Below are 20028 nucleotides of genomic sequence, written 5' to 3' on the forward strand. Positions count from 1 at the left end.
ACTTTAGGTCTATGACCAATGTTGGCAGTAGAGCCCAAAAACATTGACTTCAACTTTAGCATAGTAAGCCAGGACCTCAAGTCTTTATTCGCACCATACCGAAAAGGTCAAACCTATTTCAACTTGTGAAAAAAATAAAAACATCTTAAAACTGCAGAGCAATACCTTAAGTATTCACATAACATCAGGCTGGCAGGCGGTCTATCAGAGAATGTGATTCGTCTACAATTTGAGACATTTACATTATAGTCATATAGCAGGCCCTCTTATCCAGAGTGACTTACAGTGAATGCATTCATCTTAAAATAGCTAGGTGGGACAACCACATACCTCAGTCATAGCTGAGTTTTAAATAAAAATGTACTTACTATCAACAAAGTCAGGGGGTGCTGTGGGATTATTTAGGACACGCTTTGAAGACGGAGGGTTTCAGATGTTTTTGGGAAGATGGGCAGGGACTCTACTGTCAAGGAAAAGCTGGTTCCACCATTGGGGTGCCAGGACAGAAAAGAGCAATGACTGGGCTGAGTGGGAGCTGCCCTTCCGTAGGGGTGGGATGGCCAAGACACCAGAGGTGGCAGAATGGTGTACTCAGTTTAGGATGTGGGGTTTGAGAGACCTTATACTTTGACTGTTAATTTATGATTTTACTATGTCAAAGTCACATTGTAGATTCCTTGGCATGGTTACTAGTGGGAATGCATTATTTATCTTAAATTAGAGCCTATTTGAGGAGCCATCAAACCAACACGGGAAGGTTGGAGTAGAGTTTAAAGAACCGCGGGGAAGCCGTCGCCAAGATTAATGCAGGATTTTTATAACAAATTAGAGGCTTAATGAAGTGGATCAAAAAAAGATGTCAGTGTTTTATTGCATCTAAATTGTGGGGAAGTGGTGTTTAGTTGCCTTGCCTACCTCTGCACATAATGGGTCATCAGTGGCTGTGAGGATTATTTTAACTGGCAAGGCACTTTCATAGCAGAGCCATTCAACTGATATTTTGCACAGTAAACCAGTGGGGGTTTATAGTTTGGTACATTTTTTTTTTTTAAGACTACAATATTGAACTACAGCAACTCAACAAAATTTGCCATTTTTTTGGGCTAAGGTTTCAAATAATAGCATTGTTGAAAATATAGGCCTATGTATTCAGCCTATGATTTGATTAGCCTATGTTATTATAAATGGAAAATATATACATCAAATACAGATGTTTTTAGGGAAGTTGTTGTTTTTTGAAAAAAGTGGTTGTCGTATTTATATACTTTACCTTCAGCACAGGCCATTGACGAAGGCCATTGTTCTCCATCTCTCGGGGTTCGGGGCAAGAGCTTTCACAGCGAACCAGTGGAGGCCGCTCTCAGTCATCTCTGGCTGGACATCTCACCTCCAAGTGTTTCTGCTTCGATCCCTGTGGTTGTGGCTAGGGTTAAAAACATTTGCATCGAGTCGATCATAGCCAATGTAGTAATCCCTGAAATGCAGTGAAATTATTCAGGTAGTTTGGCAAACAACTGAATTGCAATACACAATGAAGAAATGAGAACAGTCATTTGGCACCATCTAGTGTTCATTTCCAGGTGTCAAAAGAGCCTGCAGATTTGGCAAGCCAGCACGAGCCTATGATACTGTGCCAGATACCAGATTTCATACGATACATCATTGTGCCCTAGTCTGCCAAAGAACTAATGTACTAAAACATCAAGTAAAACCAGAAACATTTGCTTTTGATGTGCAAGTGTTTATTTCATGTGAATGATAAAACCTTTGGCAGAACTGACAACAGTGGATTTACTATAGTTCCAAATGTCTATTTGCAAAAACAAATGAACAAACCAAACACAGGCAACAAAAAAAACAACCTTTCTTGCATTCAGGGCAGAATAATGCAATTTGGTCATTTTTTCCCAGGATTCATTTTCATGGTTAGACCTGGTCTCCCTTACCGACAGTGAAATACAATGAGCAATGTTATGTTGAGAATAATTTAGCTTGACGACACGTTATTGCATACATGCTTGGAATGGGTTTTCATATTGGCTTCATGCTGTGTTTGTTTTTTTGTGTGTGGATTGCTGTGATAAAAGTCCTTGAGCAGAACCCTCAGCTAAAGTGAAACCTTCTTAAAGTTCCAACAGATTTGTAAGTCAAGATGATAGATAACAGCACAAAGATCAAATTCTAAATCCACCAGTGTTGTGCTGTATGGTACAGAGTGCTGGAAAGTGACTGACCAGAACAAACAATTCACCTTACACGCAACTTGTCTGCGAAGAATACTCCACATCTGTTGGCCTAATGCATTAAACGCCAACCTCCTCAGACAAACAAGCAATTGCCCAACTCCTTGAGGCTCTGAGACAAACCTAATAGACACCGAAATGCTGATCAACATCAGCAAAGCTAAAGCACAGTGGAGAAGACTTCCAAAGTGCCAGAAGTGGAAAGCCGTTGTTGCTGTCCTATATGCGCCAGACGGCGCGATTTAAAAACAAATATGTTTTTAATTGTACCTTTATTTAACTTGGCATGTCAGTTAAGAACAAATTCTTATTTTCAATGACGGCCTAGGAACAGTGGGTTAACTGCCTTGTTCAGGGGCAGAACGACAGATTTTTACCTTGTCAACTCGGGGATTCGATCTTGCAACCATTCTGTTACTAGCCCAACGCTCTAACCACTAGGCTACCTGCCGCTCCTGTGCGATGGGGGATGAGTGAATGAAACAACTAGTCACGTAAGGCAGGGTTTGAAGTGGTGACCGGCGTTTCATTGCCACCATTCTGTTTATCATGATCATAACCAACATTAAATGATATAATGTCAATTGGTGCCACACAACCGGAATGTATAGGTCCCATCAGAGACCTTTCCTAGTTAGGCTGGTCCGTGATCTGTTTGTGCAGTCTCGCCAACTCTTTTATTCATTGTCACGCCTTGGCAAGACCGCACAAACAGATCTGGGACCAGATTAGCTCATTCCTAATGGCATCGGACTCCACCTGCTTCAGTAAAGAGAAGGGTCATGCTCAAAGAACTTGTGATGTCATAAATGTATGAGTTGCACACATTAGTTGAAGATTGGTATAGTTGGTTGGCTGTTAGTAGCATTTGGTCTATGGCAAGCATCCATGCGGGGCAGTATTACAATGGAGTGTCAGAAAATATGGCCAAACTGACTACTTTATGCATAAGGGAGATAGATATATCTAGAATGTGCTTGTACTGCATGCATCATTTGATAGCCAAACCAAGAGAATAAGCCAATGCAATGGATTATTTCCAGAAGACAAAAGGTAGAATGTTTCATCTGTGCAAGATTCTAATGAACCAGATATCCAACTGCAACAAATCCTAGTTAGAATCTAGAAGCATCACTGATCAAACCACTGGTAACAGGTTTATTCTTTAGCTCAATTTTCCAACATGGCATAGCATTATACAGTATGACACTACAGCAACTTTGAGCATAGGTCCTGCACTGGCAAATCAACATGGGGCAGTCATGAATCCATAATCCCCAACTATCCTCTTTTTCAGACACACACGCAGAACAGAAGCAGAAAAAGTGGACACTACAATCCCTTTTGCACTCTGAGTAACCCTGTTTTCTTCAGAATGAATGAAACCAGAAGCAAAGTCTTGGGCAGCATACAGGCGGGTGAGTAGTGATTGAGCTTGCCTGCTGCAAGCTTTCTATCTAAATAAGGCCTTGAGAAAGTGTTACCATGTGCGTTTTGGATAAACACCAAGCATTTCTTAGAGACTTCGACCCATAAGTCTGCACAGGGTTACACAACTATACTGATCCCCGTTACAGCCTATGCAGTTTCTTCTCCTTATCGAGGGTTACAGCAACGTTTACATTTTTTAAAAAGTACTTCTTCACATGGATGAACCAGCAGCTAAAACAGACAACGATATTACCAAGCTTCCTCAGGTCTCCTGGGACTTGAAGCACGTGAGGCCTCTCTCACTGAAAGTTCCCAAATAACACATACGCTTTTGCTTACGTATACCAGTCCTGTTGGACTTTCATTTAGCCGTTTTTACTCGTGGCAGAGTGCCAAACAGCGGAAAACAATGCCTTGCATTCACACGAAATGTACGAATGTTCCTAGTATCTCTGCATTCAGTTTCCCTTTCATCCTAGCTTTGTAAGCTCGCAGTCCTCCTTACCCTCTGAGCTTCGGGTTCAGCCCTGACCCTTCATTTGAATTTTTAGCTCTAGTCCTCTTCCTGTGATTTTTAGGATCTGGGTGCGAGAGTTATGATTGGTTTACTGAAAACCCCAATCCATTAGTCTTTTCCGCACGATCCCTCCCCATCTTTCTTTTCTATCTTTCTGTCCTTTCCTATCCTCTCTCCGTCTGTCCATTTGTGTTTAGACAGTGCTCCGGGGCGTGCCGTTGAGTGTCACAGCCTTGGTGCAGGGCGTGCCGGCCGCCTGGGAGCCCGTCCACGGTGTGGAAACACCCACCTCAAACACCTCGTGGATGGCCTTCCGGAAACAGTGGAAGTTGTAGTCTATCAAGCCTGGGGAGAGATACGTGTCAATGAGAGAAGGGTCTGAATATATTTTCACTTTGTGATCTTAGAGACTCTGAACATCACTCAGTCGATTACTCCATGAGTCACGTATTGTTGAAACAAAGAATAAGACGTGAACAAACCCCTATCAAGATAAACCAATAATGCCCCGTGTGAAGAACATCTACAGTGGCAGACAAACTAGCCACTTATATGAGCGCTACTGCCTGAGAAGCTTGAAATTCAAGAGACTCAAGACATGATCACTTCCTTAAATAAGACTGTGCCACTCCTCCATTGGCATCGGTCTGAATGTCGCGCTTGTGGGCGTGAAGTCACACTTGATCGAGAGACTGCTTAATGCAGTAATGAGGAAGTGCTGGGGTGGATGGCTTGCCTTTGCGCTCAAAGCTCTCCTCTCGGAGGATGCAGACCAACGCCAGGAACTTGGTGACCTCTTTCAGGTAGAGGACTGTGGTGTTGTTCAGCTTGATGATGGCCATGGACTCCTTGTCGTAGGCACTACCACTGCCATCCTCCTTCAGACTGGATCAACACACGTAAGGGAACTAATTCAAATTGAAAGTGTGTTCGATACAGGGACCTAACATTTCAAACTTTATAATAAGACGTTAAATGTCTCATACACGCTTATAACAAGGGGTAAAAGTGTGATTTTATACCGTTCAGCTTGAAGTAAAGTGTTGTCACAGAAATGACCACAAACACATGCAGCTGTAAACCATACATATCTGATAGGAATTCAGTTCTAGGGGACTTACCCATAGATGCAGGAGACATCTATAACCACGTCGATCATGTCACAGCACAGCTCATAAGACTGCATGTCCACCGGACTGCTGTCTGTGGCGATGTAGATCTTACTGACCACGTCGAACAGAAAGGCCTTCTCTATGCCGGAGTTCTGAGGATGGAAGGAGGGGAATAGGGTTATAGGGGAGGAAGGGAAGGAGGAGGGACAGAAACACCATGAGTGCCCATTTGGTTCTTCTAAAAGCAAGCTTGGCAGAAATCTCTCAGAGCTATCTTTCAGTTCATGTCAACAGCAAGGGTTTACTAAGTAAAGAAAATACATTTTATTTACCAATGCAAAACATATTTTTCAAATTTTATTATTATTATTATTATTTATTTTTTTACCCCGTTTTCATGCATTTCATATGCCTTTGCAGAGCAAGGGGAACAACTACTCCAAGTCTCAGAGCGAGTGACGTTTGAAACGCTATTAGCGCGCACCCCGCTAACTAGCTAGCCATATCACATCGGTTACACCAGCCTAATCTCGGGAGTTGATAGGCTTGAAGTCATAAACAGCTCAATGCTTGAATCACAGCGAAGAGCTGCTGGCAAACACACAAAAGTGCTGTTTGAATGAATGCTTACGAGCCTGCTGGTGCCTACCATCGCTCAGTCAGACTGCTCTATCAAATCATAGACTTAATTATAACATAATAACACACAGAAATACGAGTCTTTGGTCATTAAAATGGTCCAATCAAGGAAACTATAATTTCCAAATCAAAACGTTTATTCTTTCAGTGAAATACGGAACCGTTCCGTGTGTTATCAAACAGGTGGCATCCCTAAGTCTAAATATTGCTGTTACATTGTACAAACTTCAATGTCATAATTATGTACAATTCTGGCAAATTAACTACAGCCTTTGTTAGGAATAAATGGACATCACACATTTCGCAATGAGCCAGGCGGCCCAAACTGCTGCATATACCCTGACTGCTTGCACGGCACACAAGAGAAATGACACAATTTCCCTAGTTATAAGAAATTCATGTTAGCAGGCAATATTAACTAAATATGCAGGTTTAAAAATATATACTTGTGTATTGATTTTAAAGAAAGGCATTGATGTTTATGGTTAGGTACATTGGTGCAACGACCATGCTTTTTTTCACAAATGCGCTTGTTAAATCATCACCCGTTTGTCGAAGTAGGCTGTGATTCAATCGGAAATAACAGGCACCACATCGATTATATGCAACGCAGGACACGCTAGGTAAACTAGTAATATCATCAACCATGTGGAGTTAACTAGTGATTATGTTACGATTGATTGTTTTTTATAAGTTTAATGCTAGCTAGCAACTTACCTTGGCTTCTTGCTGCCCTCACGTAACAGGTAGTCAACCTGCCACGCAGGCTCCTCATGGAGTGCAATGTAAGGCAGGCATTGTAGGCGAACTCTGTAAGCCGCCCTGCACATTCAACGAACAGCATCGCCTGAACCTATACGTTCCTAATGAACCTATATGGCCCTAATTAATCGGCCATTCCGATTAATAGGTCGACCTCTACTCCAAACTGCTGTTGAGTCTGGGAGAGAACGTATAGGTTCAGGCGATGCTGTTCGTTGAATTTGCAGGGTGGTTTACAGAGTTCGCCTACAATTTATAGTGCATATTTGTATAGCCTAGTAATAGGGAATTGTTTTTATATTTTCCAAATCAATAGGCTGACACTACCTTACGGTACAGAATATCTCACCACTGTGCATTTCCATCTCCTCCCCTCTCTCCTTCATTCCTTTCTCCAGAGTGACTGTCAGCTTAATGAAATATGTTTTGAAAACAACTTACTACCGATGATCCCGAACAGATTTCACTTGGGTTTCCCAAATTAAGCACTGGGTAGCTGCAGTAACAGGGTTGGAGAGCCCATGGCATACAGAGGCTGCATGCTCCTCAAAAAGCGGTTGATGCAGTGTGTAATAACCAGAGTAACCTACCCGGCATAGTTTTTTTTTTTAAAGAACTGGCGGGAAAGCGGCCTCCGTTCGTTATTCCCCTGTTCCTACCCATTTGATAATGGGGCATCATGCAGCTCATATATATGTTTTGATTTCTAAGACATTCTAAGGTTTGTATACATTCACAACTAAAGTTGCCAAATAACTCTGAATCTAGCATATAAGACCTGTTCCAAATGATCACTCTCTTTTACGCTCAACGTAGCCACTTCATATGTGTACTCACATTGGAATGGGGAAAAAAATATCCTTCGTTTTATTCAGCTAAGTTCAATTATAATATTTTTAGTATTAAATCAAATAATGGCACTGGACTTATAAGCATATCTTGTCTGCTAAATGAACAAGTCTACTGCCAATGGCATGGCACATAGCCAGATAACATACAGTAGGCCAACTCGCATTCTGTTCTTCTGAAATGCATTTTCTTCATATCGTTATGTTTCTTTAGACCTGCCTAAAATAAATAATGGATTTATTGTGAGGGTCTGTATTAAATTGATTTATTAGACTTTTTAAAATGTAGATGTTCCAAAGGTGCTCATCAGCGGCTTGTATGTGTGCAGGCCTGGAGATGCTAAACGTGTTTCTGTTCATTAACAGTCAATTACCGTGGTACTGGAAGTCTTGTGCATGACAATAACCGTCTGACAAAAATTCATGCACGCCACAGCCCTAACCATGAGGTCCCTGGCAATTCCCAGCCCTAGCAGAAATGGTGTCTGGTGTGTGACTTACATTGTGACGTGTGTCATAGTCAGCCCTGATGACACTTTCATACACTGCTTTTATGGTTGTTGTCTAATACCAACGTTCCAGAGTCCAAAGTCTCTTCGATCCCGGTCAAAATACGTTTTGCAGGCCTCCCGGGTGGCGCAGTGGTTATGAAATACAAATCGTATAGAGAGAAATAGTCCTATTATAACTACAACCTAAAACTTCTTACCTGGGAATATTGAAGACTCATTAACAGCTTTCATATGTTCTCATGTTCTGAGCAAGGAACTGAAACGTTAGCTTTTTTACATGACACATATTGCACTTTTACTTTCTTCGCCAACACTTTGTTTTTGCATTATTTAAACCAAATTGAACATGTTTCATTATTTATTTGAGTCCAAATTGATTTTATTTGATGTATTATATTAAGTTAAAGTAAGTGTTCATTCAGTATTGTTGTAATTGTCATTATTACAAATATATTTAAAAAATATATCTATATATATTTTTATTTATTTCTTTTAAATCATCCGATTAATCAGTATCGGCTTTTTTGGTCCTCCAATCAGTATCGGCTTTTTTGGTCCTCCAATCTGTATCGGCGTTGAAAAAAATCATAATCGGTCGACCTCTAGTTTGGAGCGCAGCATAAGGTAACCAGTCCATCCAGTATGCATAATAATACAGTCCACACTCAAAAGGTGATTACTAGAGTATAGGCCAAACCAATTGGGTACCAAAGAGTTCTTAAATTTCTTTTTCATGTTTTTTTGCAGTGCATAATATGCGGCGGGCTATGTATTGTAGAACGGCAAACATTTTATTTCTCGGGGTTGTCGGGCTCATATTTAATATGGGTGTTTTGAATTCATCGTCGTCGTAGAAAGCGCTGTCCAAATCATTGTGTTCAGGCTTTGAACAACATCTACAATGACCATGTTTTCCACTCAGTTCCAACCTGTTGTTGAACTTCTTCCTTCAAAATTGATCAATTACAATGAGGTGCATTCTAAAAGCATGATACTGTTTTGATGAAAAGTGTTTGATGTGATTTTCAATGGCATTTGCATTGATATCAGAGTGGTTGGAGGGTCAACAGAGCCCTGAGTACCAGGCCATTAGGACCTGATGGTCATTAGCGAGTTGGGTACTACGTACCAACGCATGTCCACAGTGCATAAGTGGAGATTACCGTGACTCAACGGTCACGTGGAATTTGACTGTGGTCAAGTTTTGATCAGACATAGAAATAAAAGTGCTGAAAACATTTGTCTCCCTATTTAAAAAGAAGACAGAACAAGCTATGAAAAATACTGGAGTTTTGGTGCAGGTACAGCCAAGTAGCAGGGAGGGACTAGCTGAACTCATCCAATGAGAAACATTACTTTGCATTTTCCGTTGAAAGAATGTTATGTTATGGTGTACACGAATGAACACAACCCAGGTAAAACAAATGAAAGAAATGCAAAAAAGCATTCAAATCAAAACAGCGAGAACTAAATCAAGAGGGAATTTGGTACTTACGGATATAAAGATGTTTAGAAGGTTTTCCAGTGTTGGCAGCTGTGGGATAAGCTTCTGAACCACTTTACTGAAGGCCTCAAATATTGAATGGTCATAGATACTTGTCAAATAGAAACTGAAAGATAGAGAAAAGAATGGGAAGTTAGTGAGGGAAAAAGTATTTGATCCCCTGCTGATTTTGTACATTTTCCCACTGACAAAGAAATTATCAGTATCATTTTAATGGTAGGTTTATTTGAACAGTGAGAGACAGAATAACAACAATAAAATCCAGAAAAACGGATGTGAAAAATGTTATAAATTGGTTTGCATTTTAATGGGGTCAAATACTTATTTCCCTCTCTGCAAAACATGACTTAGTGGCAAAACCCTTGTTGGCAATCACAGAGGTCAGACGTTTCTTGTAGTTGGCCACCAGGTTTGCACACATCTCAGGAGGGATGTTGTCCCACTCCTCTTTGCAGATCTTCTCCAAGTCATTAAGGTTTCGAGGATGACGTTTGGCAACTCAAACCTTCAGTTCCTTCCACAGATTTTCTATGGGATTAAGGTCTGGAGACTGGCTAGGCCACTCCAGGACCTTCATGTGCTTCTTCTTGAGCCACTCCTTTTGTTGCCGTGGCTGTGTTTTGGGTCATTGTCATGCTGGAATACCCATCCACGACCTATTTTCAATGCCCTGGCTGAGGGATGAAGGTTCTCACCCAAGATTTGACGGTACATGAGCCCATCCATCGTCACTTTGATGCGGTGAAGTTGTCCTGTCCCCTTAGCAGAAAAACACCCCCAAAGCATAATGTTTCCACCTCCATGTTTAACGGTAGGGATGGTGTTCTTGGGGTCATAGGCAGCATTCCTCCTCCTCCAAACACGGAGAGTTGAGTTGATGCCAAAGAGCTCCATTTTGGTCTCATCTGACCACAACACTTTCACCCAGTTGTCATCTGAATCATTCAGATGTTCATTGGCAAACTTAAGACGGGCATGTATATGTGCTTTCTTGAGCAGGGGGACCTTGCGGGCGCTGCAGGATTTCAGTCATTCACGGCGTAGTGTGTTACCAATTATTTTCTTGGTGACTATGGTCCCAGCTGCCTCGAGATCATTGACAAGATCCTCCCGTGTAGTTCTGGGCTGATTCCTCACCGTTCTCATGATCATTGCAACTCCACGAGGTGAGATCTTGCATGGAGCCCCAGGCCGAGGGAGATTGACAGTTATTTTGTGTTTCTACCATTTGCGAATAATCGCACCAACTGTTGTCACCTTCTCACCAAGCTGCTTGGCGATGGTCTTGTAGCCCATTCCAGCCTTGTAAGTCTACAATCTTGTCCCTGACATCCTTGGAGAGCTCTTTGGTCTTGGCCATGGTGGAGAGTTTGGAATCTGATTAATTGATTGCTTCTGGACAGGTGTCTTTTATACAGGTAACAAACAGATTAGGAGCACTCCCTTTAAGAGTGTGTTTAAAAAAATGTGGTATCTAATTGTTAGTAGCTACTACCTTGTCTCATCGCTACAACTCCCGTACGGGCTCGCTCGGGAGAGACGAAGGTCGAAAGCCATGTGTCCTCCGAAACACAACCCAACCAAGCCGCACTGCTTCTTAACTCAGCGCGCATCCAACCCGGAAGCCAGCCGCTCCAATGTGTCGGAGGAAACACCGTGCACCTGGCGACCTTGGTTAGCGTGCACTGCGACCAGCCCGCCACAGGAGTCGCTGGTGCGCGGTGAGACAAGGATATCCCTACCGGCCAAACCCTCCCTAACCCGGACGACGCTAGGCCAATTGTGCGTCGCCCCACGGACCTCCCGGTCGCGGCCGGTTGCGACAGAGCCACCAGAGTCTCTGGTGGCACAGCTAGCGCTGCAGTGCAGTGCCATGCCCTTAAACACTGCGCCACCCGGGAGGCCCAATCTCAGCTCGTTACCTGTATAAAAGACACCTGGGAGCCAGAAATCTTTCTAATTGAGAGGGGGTTAAATACTTATTTCCCTCATTAAAATGCTAATCAATTTATAAAAATTTTGACAAGCGTTTTTCTGTTTTTGGTTCTGTCTCTCACTGTTCAAATAAACCTACCATTAAAATTATAGACAGATCATTTCTTTGTCAGTGGGCAAATGTACAAAATCAGCAGGGGATCAAATACTTTTCCCCCCTCACTGTAGCTATAGGCTTGCACAGGTTAGGAGTTGATGACTTAGTTCCTTGTGCGCTGTAATTCAAGTAAAAACACAGAGTGAGACTGGATCATATCACAAAACAGTAGGGAACATGAAACAGAAAGCATTTCTCAGCTTTAAAAACACACAAAGATAAGCCATCACTTAATAATGACCATGATGCTACATTTTGGGACAGTCCAACTGCAGAATTGAAAATATTAGCAACGTATTACAAAAGCATTAAGGTAGCATAACATTTTAAAGAATTCTATAAAAACAGTAGTGATTGTAACTTCATTGTCCCAAATTGAAAATTGGGAAACTTTAGAGACGCAGTTCTAACCAACAGATCCAAAGACTTCGCACAGAGATGTCTTTGCAGTGCAGAGGACAGAACACAACAACTCAACTCAACATCCCTCCTCCCAGCTTCACTATAAATCCACCATTGATCCAACTGTCTGGCGTGCACCAACAGCAATCTCACCTTTCATAAAATAGGCCTACATCTCAAGAAAGGAAAAGCGCACAGCCCAATTGAAAAACCTAGTACTGGAAAGCTGCAGAGCGTGTTTGAACCGGTTTGTCTTTTCATAAAACTACTCGCTAGGCTCAGTATCATTAATGTATAAAGGGCCTAGGCCAATATCTGGGAAATGATCATCAGGGCATGTGATGATATCCCCCATTGAAAACAACCATTTCAGCAGAATTCAAATTTGAGGCTATGGTTTCAATTTCAGAAGAGAAAATGGGAAACATTGAAGGCAGTATAAGCGTAACGGTACATGATATATAGGCGACATGTAATCCTTCTGATCCTTTAACATAGACAGTTTGCACCATGAACACTCGCTGTGGTGTTTGTTCATTAAGAGGCCGGGGTGGAATCTGACAGTAATGCTCAGAGTATGACAACCATGTGCTGGAAGTATACAAGCAAACCCTATGATCCAGGACCACACACTGACAAGTATGCTTTTCATTAATATGTTACTGCCCCACTCACAGTCAAATGTTGGACCAAAAGAAGGGACGTGTTTTGCCCCACATCGCGGCAAATATTTTCATCCATGTGTTGTGTAAGGCAAGTAATTTCTGGGAAACCAATCTTACAAGCCAACATTCCTTATGCAGAGTGAGAGAGCTTTAACAGCTAGGCTAACACTAACACAAAACTACCTGGATCTATTTTCAATGTATCAACATCAGTGGAATCGCAAGTGTGATCTGATTCACTCAGATTTCAGCCATATTCCAAAACCAATCATGATATATAAAAAATAATCAAAGTGACAAGAGGCCACAAGAAATTACTTGGCTGCACAGATGACTAGCTTATGTTGTGAAAAAAAGATAGCTGACCAATGCTAAAACTGCTAACATTTTAGTCAAATGCACATCACCTGAACTCCCATGAAGTCATTGCTGGGTTGAACAGTAGAAAAAAAAGAGAATTAGGCCTACAATAGAATACTAACCAACAATAGCAAGGTAATAAGCTGAGAAGGCTAATTAGTTTAGTGTAGCTGCTCTTTCTGTAGGCTTTCAATGCTTTTCCCTTGGCATACTGTAAACTCAAAAGGGGAGGATTAAAGGGACGGTTAGATTTTCTGAACTATCCCTTTGAGGGTGAGTGTCTGCGGATCTACCTGAGGTGAAGCTTCTCTAAGCTGGCGTCTGCCAGGTCGTCGTTGGCTCTCTGGTGGATGTCCCTCTGGGTCTCGATCTTGTGGTCGTCGGAGAGGCCGTCCACTTTGTGGATGAACACCTCAAAGTTAATCTCAGGGTTGACCCTGTAGGCCCGCGACACGGTGAGGTGGAGTCTGCCCAACGCCTCCACATAGTCATCCTGGGCAGAAAGAAGATCAAAGAAGAACACAAGCACAAACAGAGAGACACACACAGAACAAGTGGCTTAAAACAAAGTAGTGTACAAGTGTGCCTAAAAAGTAGACTACATGCATCTTGCTGCCTGCATGCACATTTCCACGTCCATACTATCCAACACGCATAACACAATCCCCTACGCTCATATATCCTACTTGACACAATCCCTGTGGTGGGGAGAGTTTGCCAGAATTCCTGGAGAATTAGGCTACTTTTTAGATTAAAGCAATCGAAGATTTCAACATAACCATCATAAAACTACAGATTGCGAAATCTGACTGCAAAAGTGAGTGACATTGGATGTGTTGAGCAAGCTTGTCAATTTATTTCCCTGCGAATTCTGCATCTGCACTGAGAGATACTGAACGCTAGTGAGATATGGAGTGCCACTCTGCCTCAGTACAGTGGCTTGTACAAACACTTACTAAATTTAACTCAGCTGGAAAAGTCTTAATAAACTGGCAAAAGGATACAGTAGGTTTGTTGGACATACAACACCTAGGACACGTTAAGTGGTTACAACCTAGTTATAGCGCACAGATAATTGACAACAGTAACGGGATAATCCACCCACAGAAAGAAAAATCATGAAACTCCTGACAATTTGGTAATAGCCTAGGTTCTATCAGTGGGTAAAATAACAATTTCCCTCATGATTTAACTTCTAAGTGGTCCGTCTGAAATCAGGAAATCTTGTAGGAACACGTCATAGCTACATGGTTCTCGTCACTGGAGATATGGGATAACACAATATGACACTTCATTACGCTTTTATAACAATTAGGCCTACCTGCACTCCAGATCTCCAAATCAGTCAATAGATGGTATGGGCATACTTGTCTAGAACACATACATCCATTTAAAAATCATCATGACAAAGTATATACTGTTTTTTTCCCCCTTAGATGTTCTCAATCTAAACAGTGAACCAAATTCATTCAACTCAGTTTCTCCTTCAAGTACTATATTGCAATGTGCCCTGTGTGTCTGTTGGAAATGTGGGAAAGGGCCGTTATTGCTATAGCAACGTACTCTGTACTCACTTTGGGGAGAGGCAAACTCGGTGAGACGCCTAAATTGATAGTGCCGTTTTAGGCAATTTTACAGCTGGCTACTTCACATGCTGATATTGACTTTGGTATTATTGTGTGTAGCTATGTTTGCTAGCTAGCCAGCCAGCCTGCCCAGAGGGAGTATTGCATTGTGGGTTTTGTAGTTGACAAGAACTGCAACAGACTTGCGCAACAATTTTCACATTGCTACCAACCTTATAAATGACTAAATTAAACATTTGTTCACAAAAAAAAAAAAAAGGTTATTTAAGACCAATTCCTGGATTAACAACCTTATCATTAAGGTTGTGCGAAAACACCAGCAATGTGGACACGGTGTCCTGTTGCGGGTTATAGGAATGTGACAAATGGACAAAAAAATCCATTAATGCAATTAAAAAAATAGTAATAATAATTTAAACTGTACCTCAATTCCACCATGCAAAGTTTGCATTTCCTTCTCAAAGTGTTGCCATACAGGACATTGTTGTCCCTTGCCTTTTTTACAAACTGTTACTATGGCGTAGTGGTGGATAGTTGACACCAAAATAATTTATTCCTTGATTCCTTCCACGTCGACTCCCATTTCTGAGTGTCAAGATTAGATTCAGCTACAAACACTTGCGTGATAGCGAAGGGACGGAGAGAAGGGCACAATATAGGCAGGTTGGCCACCAGACAGACAAGCAGAACTGTGCACTTGGCCGATCTATCGGTAATTAAAAGCTGTATCTCAGAATGGAATGCTGTACCTCACAATTTCTTAGCTTGCAATGTCTCACAGCTTCAGTAAAGCAGGGCCTATCATCAATGAAAAGGCTATGATATTGAGCCAGATGCAACAGTTCGCTCTCACAGTCACACACAGGGTTCACTTCACGCTGTTCACAGCGAGGTAGCAAGGGCACCAAAACAGCAGAGAAGTTGATCCTCGCGTTTCAACCCTCCTAGGGTTGACCTAAACTGCCCTACTATGCTGTTACTTTGTTCATCTAAGTAAAAAATAAATAAATACACCGATTTTCGGTTAGGGATTTTTCTTACATGCTGACCAGATACGTCGCAAAATGCATTTTGAAATCCATGTTATTCAATTATTGCACAACAAGCGTCTGCGATGCCAAGGGCTAAAATAGAACTCATTTCTATTTCTGACACAGATCGCGCTGAAAGGCCTGCCTCTCCCATCTCCTCATTGGTTTATAGAAGCAGGTACCCACGTGCCATCTCCTCATTGGTTATACCCAAGTGGGTGATTGTAAGACTAACTGTTTTGCCGGTGGTCGTGGTAATACTATGAAAGTGTAGATGCCGATCACCATAAGTTCAAAGATGAAAAGGGCTGGAAGGAGGAGAGATGACTAGAAACGAGTCGGTTGGCCGTTCTGTGTGTGGATTAATTGTCGGAGTAGAGGACCTTGTGCATATCAGGTAAAATAACAACTCAATGTTTATATCCCAGGACAAATTAACTAGCAACAGCAAGCTAGCTAAATAGGACAAATTAGCTAGCAAGTGCAAGCTAACTAGCTAAATTGCCATACATGTTTAATGCTTTTCGACCTGTCCCCAAATTAATGACATTGGTTCAGAGTTTGTTTTGATATTTTAACCTGTGTGTCGTGATCGCGTTTGGTGTAGGGGGACAAAATAAATGTATGCACGATAGCGCACGGACGCAGCCGATTTGGGTTCCGTGTTAACGTTAAGGATGCCAATTTCCTTTAAACGTTTTAACGTTCACACCCCTAGTTCATTAGGCACCAAACGGAAGAAAATGGAGTGAAAAGGGTGGGACTACCTGGACACGTCCAATGAGAAACGCTCAATTTCGTATTCCAATGAAAAATGTTTGAAAGCATTTTTCTTTGCCTGCTCTACTAAACACAAACCAGAAAAATAAAAAAATGTAGTGACACTGGTAACTCCTTTCAATGTGATCATTAAATTGAGATAAATGGCCTCCCTGATTGAATTAGCTTTGATTTAGATCATGGTTAAGATCACTTTGTTCTAGCAGTTAGGATAACAATGTGCACTGTCTTCAGAAAACGTCTGTGACAATCAATTGTCTTTGAAGTGTTGGGTCATTCAACGTTTCAACATGAGAAGCTTATCCTGTGCTGCAGAGTAGAAGTAGTCTAGCCCACACTTATATCATCCACTTCTCTATAAACACAAATTACATGTATAAACTATACAGTTTAGTCAGTTTGAATACATTTCATTTAAAGACCATAGAACAGGTTCAGACATTACCCATGACATGAGTATTCTGTTAAAATGCTGTGGTCTGAAGGGCTTTTTCCCTTTCTAGTAATTCTATTTCATAATTTATCAATTATGGTGTTCAACATGTCAGTAAGTCAGTCAACCATTGAGTGAAAATGTGTATTAAAAACACAATCTTTTCACCTGTGCGTCAATGACGAATATCAAAGCACCCGTGCCTCTGAAGATCATCTCGTAGTCAAAGGTGGGGTCAAAGAAGTCCACTTGACCCGGGAAGTCCCAGATCTGGAAGTTGACAAATGAGCTACTGGAGATGTCGTCCTTGTAGATCTTGTTGGTGCTCTCCAGGAACAACGTCTCGTTAGGAGACATTTTGTGGAATACCACCTGAAACAGGAAATTAGACCGTGCTGTAAAGACAAAATGACAACACCTAGACCTACTGCTTCCTTCTCAAAAGACCAAAGAGAGACACTCCATTTTGAGAGTTTGTAATAGTAACCGGGGTCACTAATACCAGAGGAAAAAGCCAAATCACATGTTTTGGAACTAGCAAGAGGCTTAAGGGAAGAACGTACTCTGCGGCTCAGTATTTAGGGTCATGGATTTAGATGGGCCTTCAACAACAGTGTAGCTCTGCACAACTATAGCCTATGAATGAAAATATGAGAAAAACACATAACTAAATAGTTTGGCGCCCTTAGAAAAACACGCTCTGGTACTTTGAGACTAGAAGAATTTTATTTTTTAAACCTCTCGTCTTGGGCTGGATGTGTCAATGTGTAGTTCATACATGCATAATATATGAGCAGAATTACTGTTTTACCTCAATTTGCCACCACATGTGGGTTACTTTCAGAACTACTGGCTAAAAAGTAGGAAAAAGTACCAGAAAGTCTCTTTAATACGTTACGTGTTGTAAGTCTTGCATCTTCTACTACTGAAGCAGAAATACCTTCAGATTACCTTCAGATTTCAGGTTACATGATTTCTTCCTCCTTGTATCAAATGGGTGAAGGCATTGCCCCCAACATCTTAACAAGAATGCAAAAAAGTCTGCTACAAAACAACTACATCTAAAACTAGCAAACAGGGATGGAAAATGTTTATTCTAATGAGTGAAGTTATTTGGTGCATCTAGAATTAATTGCATTTCCCTGGAAAGAGCATAGTTATTGAACCATAAAAGTGATAATATGACTTGTAAAATGTGTGGCTGTAGCTCTGCTGTCATGAGTGAGGTTGTTTAGCAATATAATGCTGATTGCGAGTGTCTCACAAGATCTGGAACGCCAGAGAAGAGATTTTAGACAGGCAGTCACGTGCCCAATCCATACAAGTGATCACACCGCGCACGAGTGCCGATCAAGAAACATGTTTTCACCTGATAAATGATCAACAAGTAACCTAGCAAACGTTTATTTTACATACGGTTGAATTAATTGTATGTTGTTTGCACTCGTTAGCTGAACCAACTAGCCAGCTCACTGGCTAACATCAATTGAAATAGTTGGCTGAACCTCCCTAGAAACAGTGGTGGAAAAAGTACCCAATTGTCATACTTGAGTAAAAGATATTGTAACGAAACAATGACTCAAGTAACGTTAAGTGAAAGTCACCCAGTAAAATATTACTTGAGTAAAAGTCTGAAAGTATTTGGTTTTAAATATACTTAAGTATCAAAAGTAAATGTAATTGCTAAAATATACGTAAGTATTGAAAGTAAAAGTATACATAATTTCAAATTCCCTATATTAAACAAACCAGACCGCACCATTTTGTATTTATTTTTATTTACGGAGCACATGCCAACACTGAGACAACATTTACAAATGAAGCTGGTGCGTTTAGTGAGTCCGCCAGATCAGAGGCAATAGGGATGACCAAGGATGTTCTCTTGATAAGTACCTTTAATTGGACCATTTTCCTGTCACGCTAGCCATGCAAAATGTAACGAGTACTTCTGGGTGTCAGGGAAAATGTATGGAGTAAAAATTAATTATTTTCTTTAGGAATGTAGTAAGGTAAAAGTTCTCCAGCATATAAATAGTAAAGTACAGATACCACAAAAAAATACTTTAGAAACAAATTAGTTTTACTTAAGTACTTTACACCACTGCCTAGAAGAAAGAATGCAACACCACGGAGGTTTTAAACCAGACCATCTCTGTAGATGCTAGCTATACTGAAGTGTTTGCTTGCATGTCATGTAGCAGTAACTTGCTATTCAGACCAGGATGACATCTGGTCTTACACATAGAAGTAAAGTCTGGCGTTCAGAATGGATGCATGTTACTATATTAACCTCAGGAATGTTTAGAAGTTGTGGCAATGTTAGCAAGCTATCACAATAACTGGTGATGATAGCTATAGTTGCTGATTGAACTCAAATAAGGCGTTATGTAAAGACAGATTAATCATGTCCGCCGACATCGCTTCCTACCTTCTGTATTGACGACTTGCCACTTCTTCGCAAACCCATTAACAGAATTCTAGGTTTGCTGTCAGATGGAGTTGGGCTATCCTCGATGTCGGCCTCCTCTTCTCCATATCCAAAATCTTTGGGGAACGAGTCCGCAACCCCGTAGCTGTCTGCCAACGGTTCCACTTCGTACTGAATCGACATTTTGACCCAACAACTCTCGCTTCCCCAATCCCCCCTCACCCTAATAGTTGTACGCAGTCCTGCCTGCAGTTTTACCGACAGATCCTTCCACACCGCCGATAAAACTTAAAATACAGTTTAAATGCATCAATTATGCCAATGTTACTTGCAAATCCAGAGTGTGTTGTAATATTCTCCCTTATCCTTTAGATCTTCGGGTCCCCTATGTTTCCCTTTCGCCGAAAACCCTGCTCTTGAACCACCTCCGAATCTAATTGGATGATGTACATAGGATGCGAATAATAATTGGATAAGCAGGGTGTCAATCTGTCGAGACTGGTCCTACCCTTGTCAGATGTTTTGCAGTCAGCTGACCAAGTAGACTAGTGCCAGAGAGGAAGAAACGAAGCGAGAGGGTCAATTCCCGTCAAAATATGTCCCCGCGGGAATACAGAGATAAGCAGACCGAACTTAATTTAAACACGATCAAAAATGAGACAGATAAGCAGACCGTCTGCCTT

The 20028-nt window shown here is 41.4% G+C and overlaps 1 protein-coding gene across 1 annotated transcript; it reads right to left on the reverse strand.

Annotated features, from left to right (window-relative positions):
• Nucleotides 1-1725: 1725 nt before the first annotated feature.
• On the reverse strand, nucleotides 1726-19771 carry LOC112223065 (ras-related GTP-binding protein C). The gene is made up of 7 exons (XM_024386021.2): nucleotides 19346-19771; nucleotides 17086-17289; nucleotides 13381-13580; nucleotides 9560-9674; nucleotides 5313-5455; nucleotides 4928-5076; nucleotides 1726-4536 (listed from the first exon to the last, which is right to left on the reverse strand). Exons 1-7 carry the CDS (start codon nucleotides 19526-19528, stop codon nucleotides 4385-4387), a joined length of 1146 nt encoding a protein of 381 aa, XP_024241789.1. The 5' UTR covers nucleotides 19529-19771; the 3' UTR covers nucleotides 1726-4384.
• Nucleotides 19772-20028: the final 257 nt, after the last annotated feature.

This window comes from Oncorhynchus tshawytscha, linkage group LG23 (assembly GCF_018296145.1).
Source record: "Oncorhynchus tshawytscha isolate Ot180627B linkage group LG23, Otsh_v2.0, whole genome shotgun sequence".
Classification (NCBI taxonomy): domain Eukaryota; kingdom Metazoa; phylum Chordata; class Actinopteri; order Salmoniformes; family Salmonidae; genus Oncorhynchus; species Oncorhynchus tshawytscha.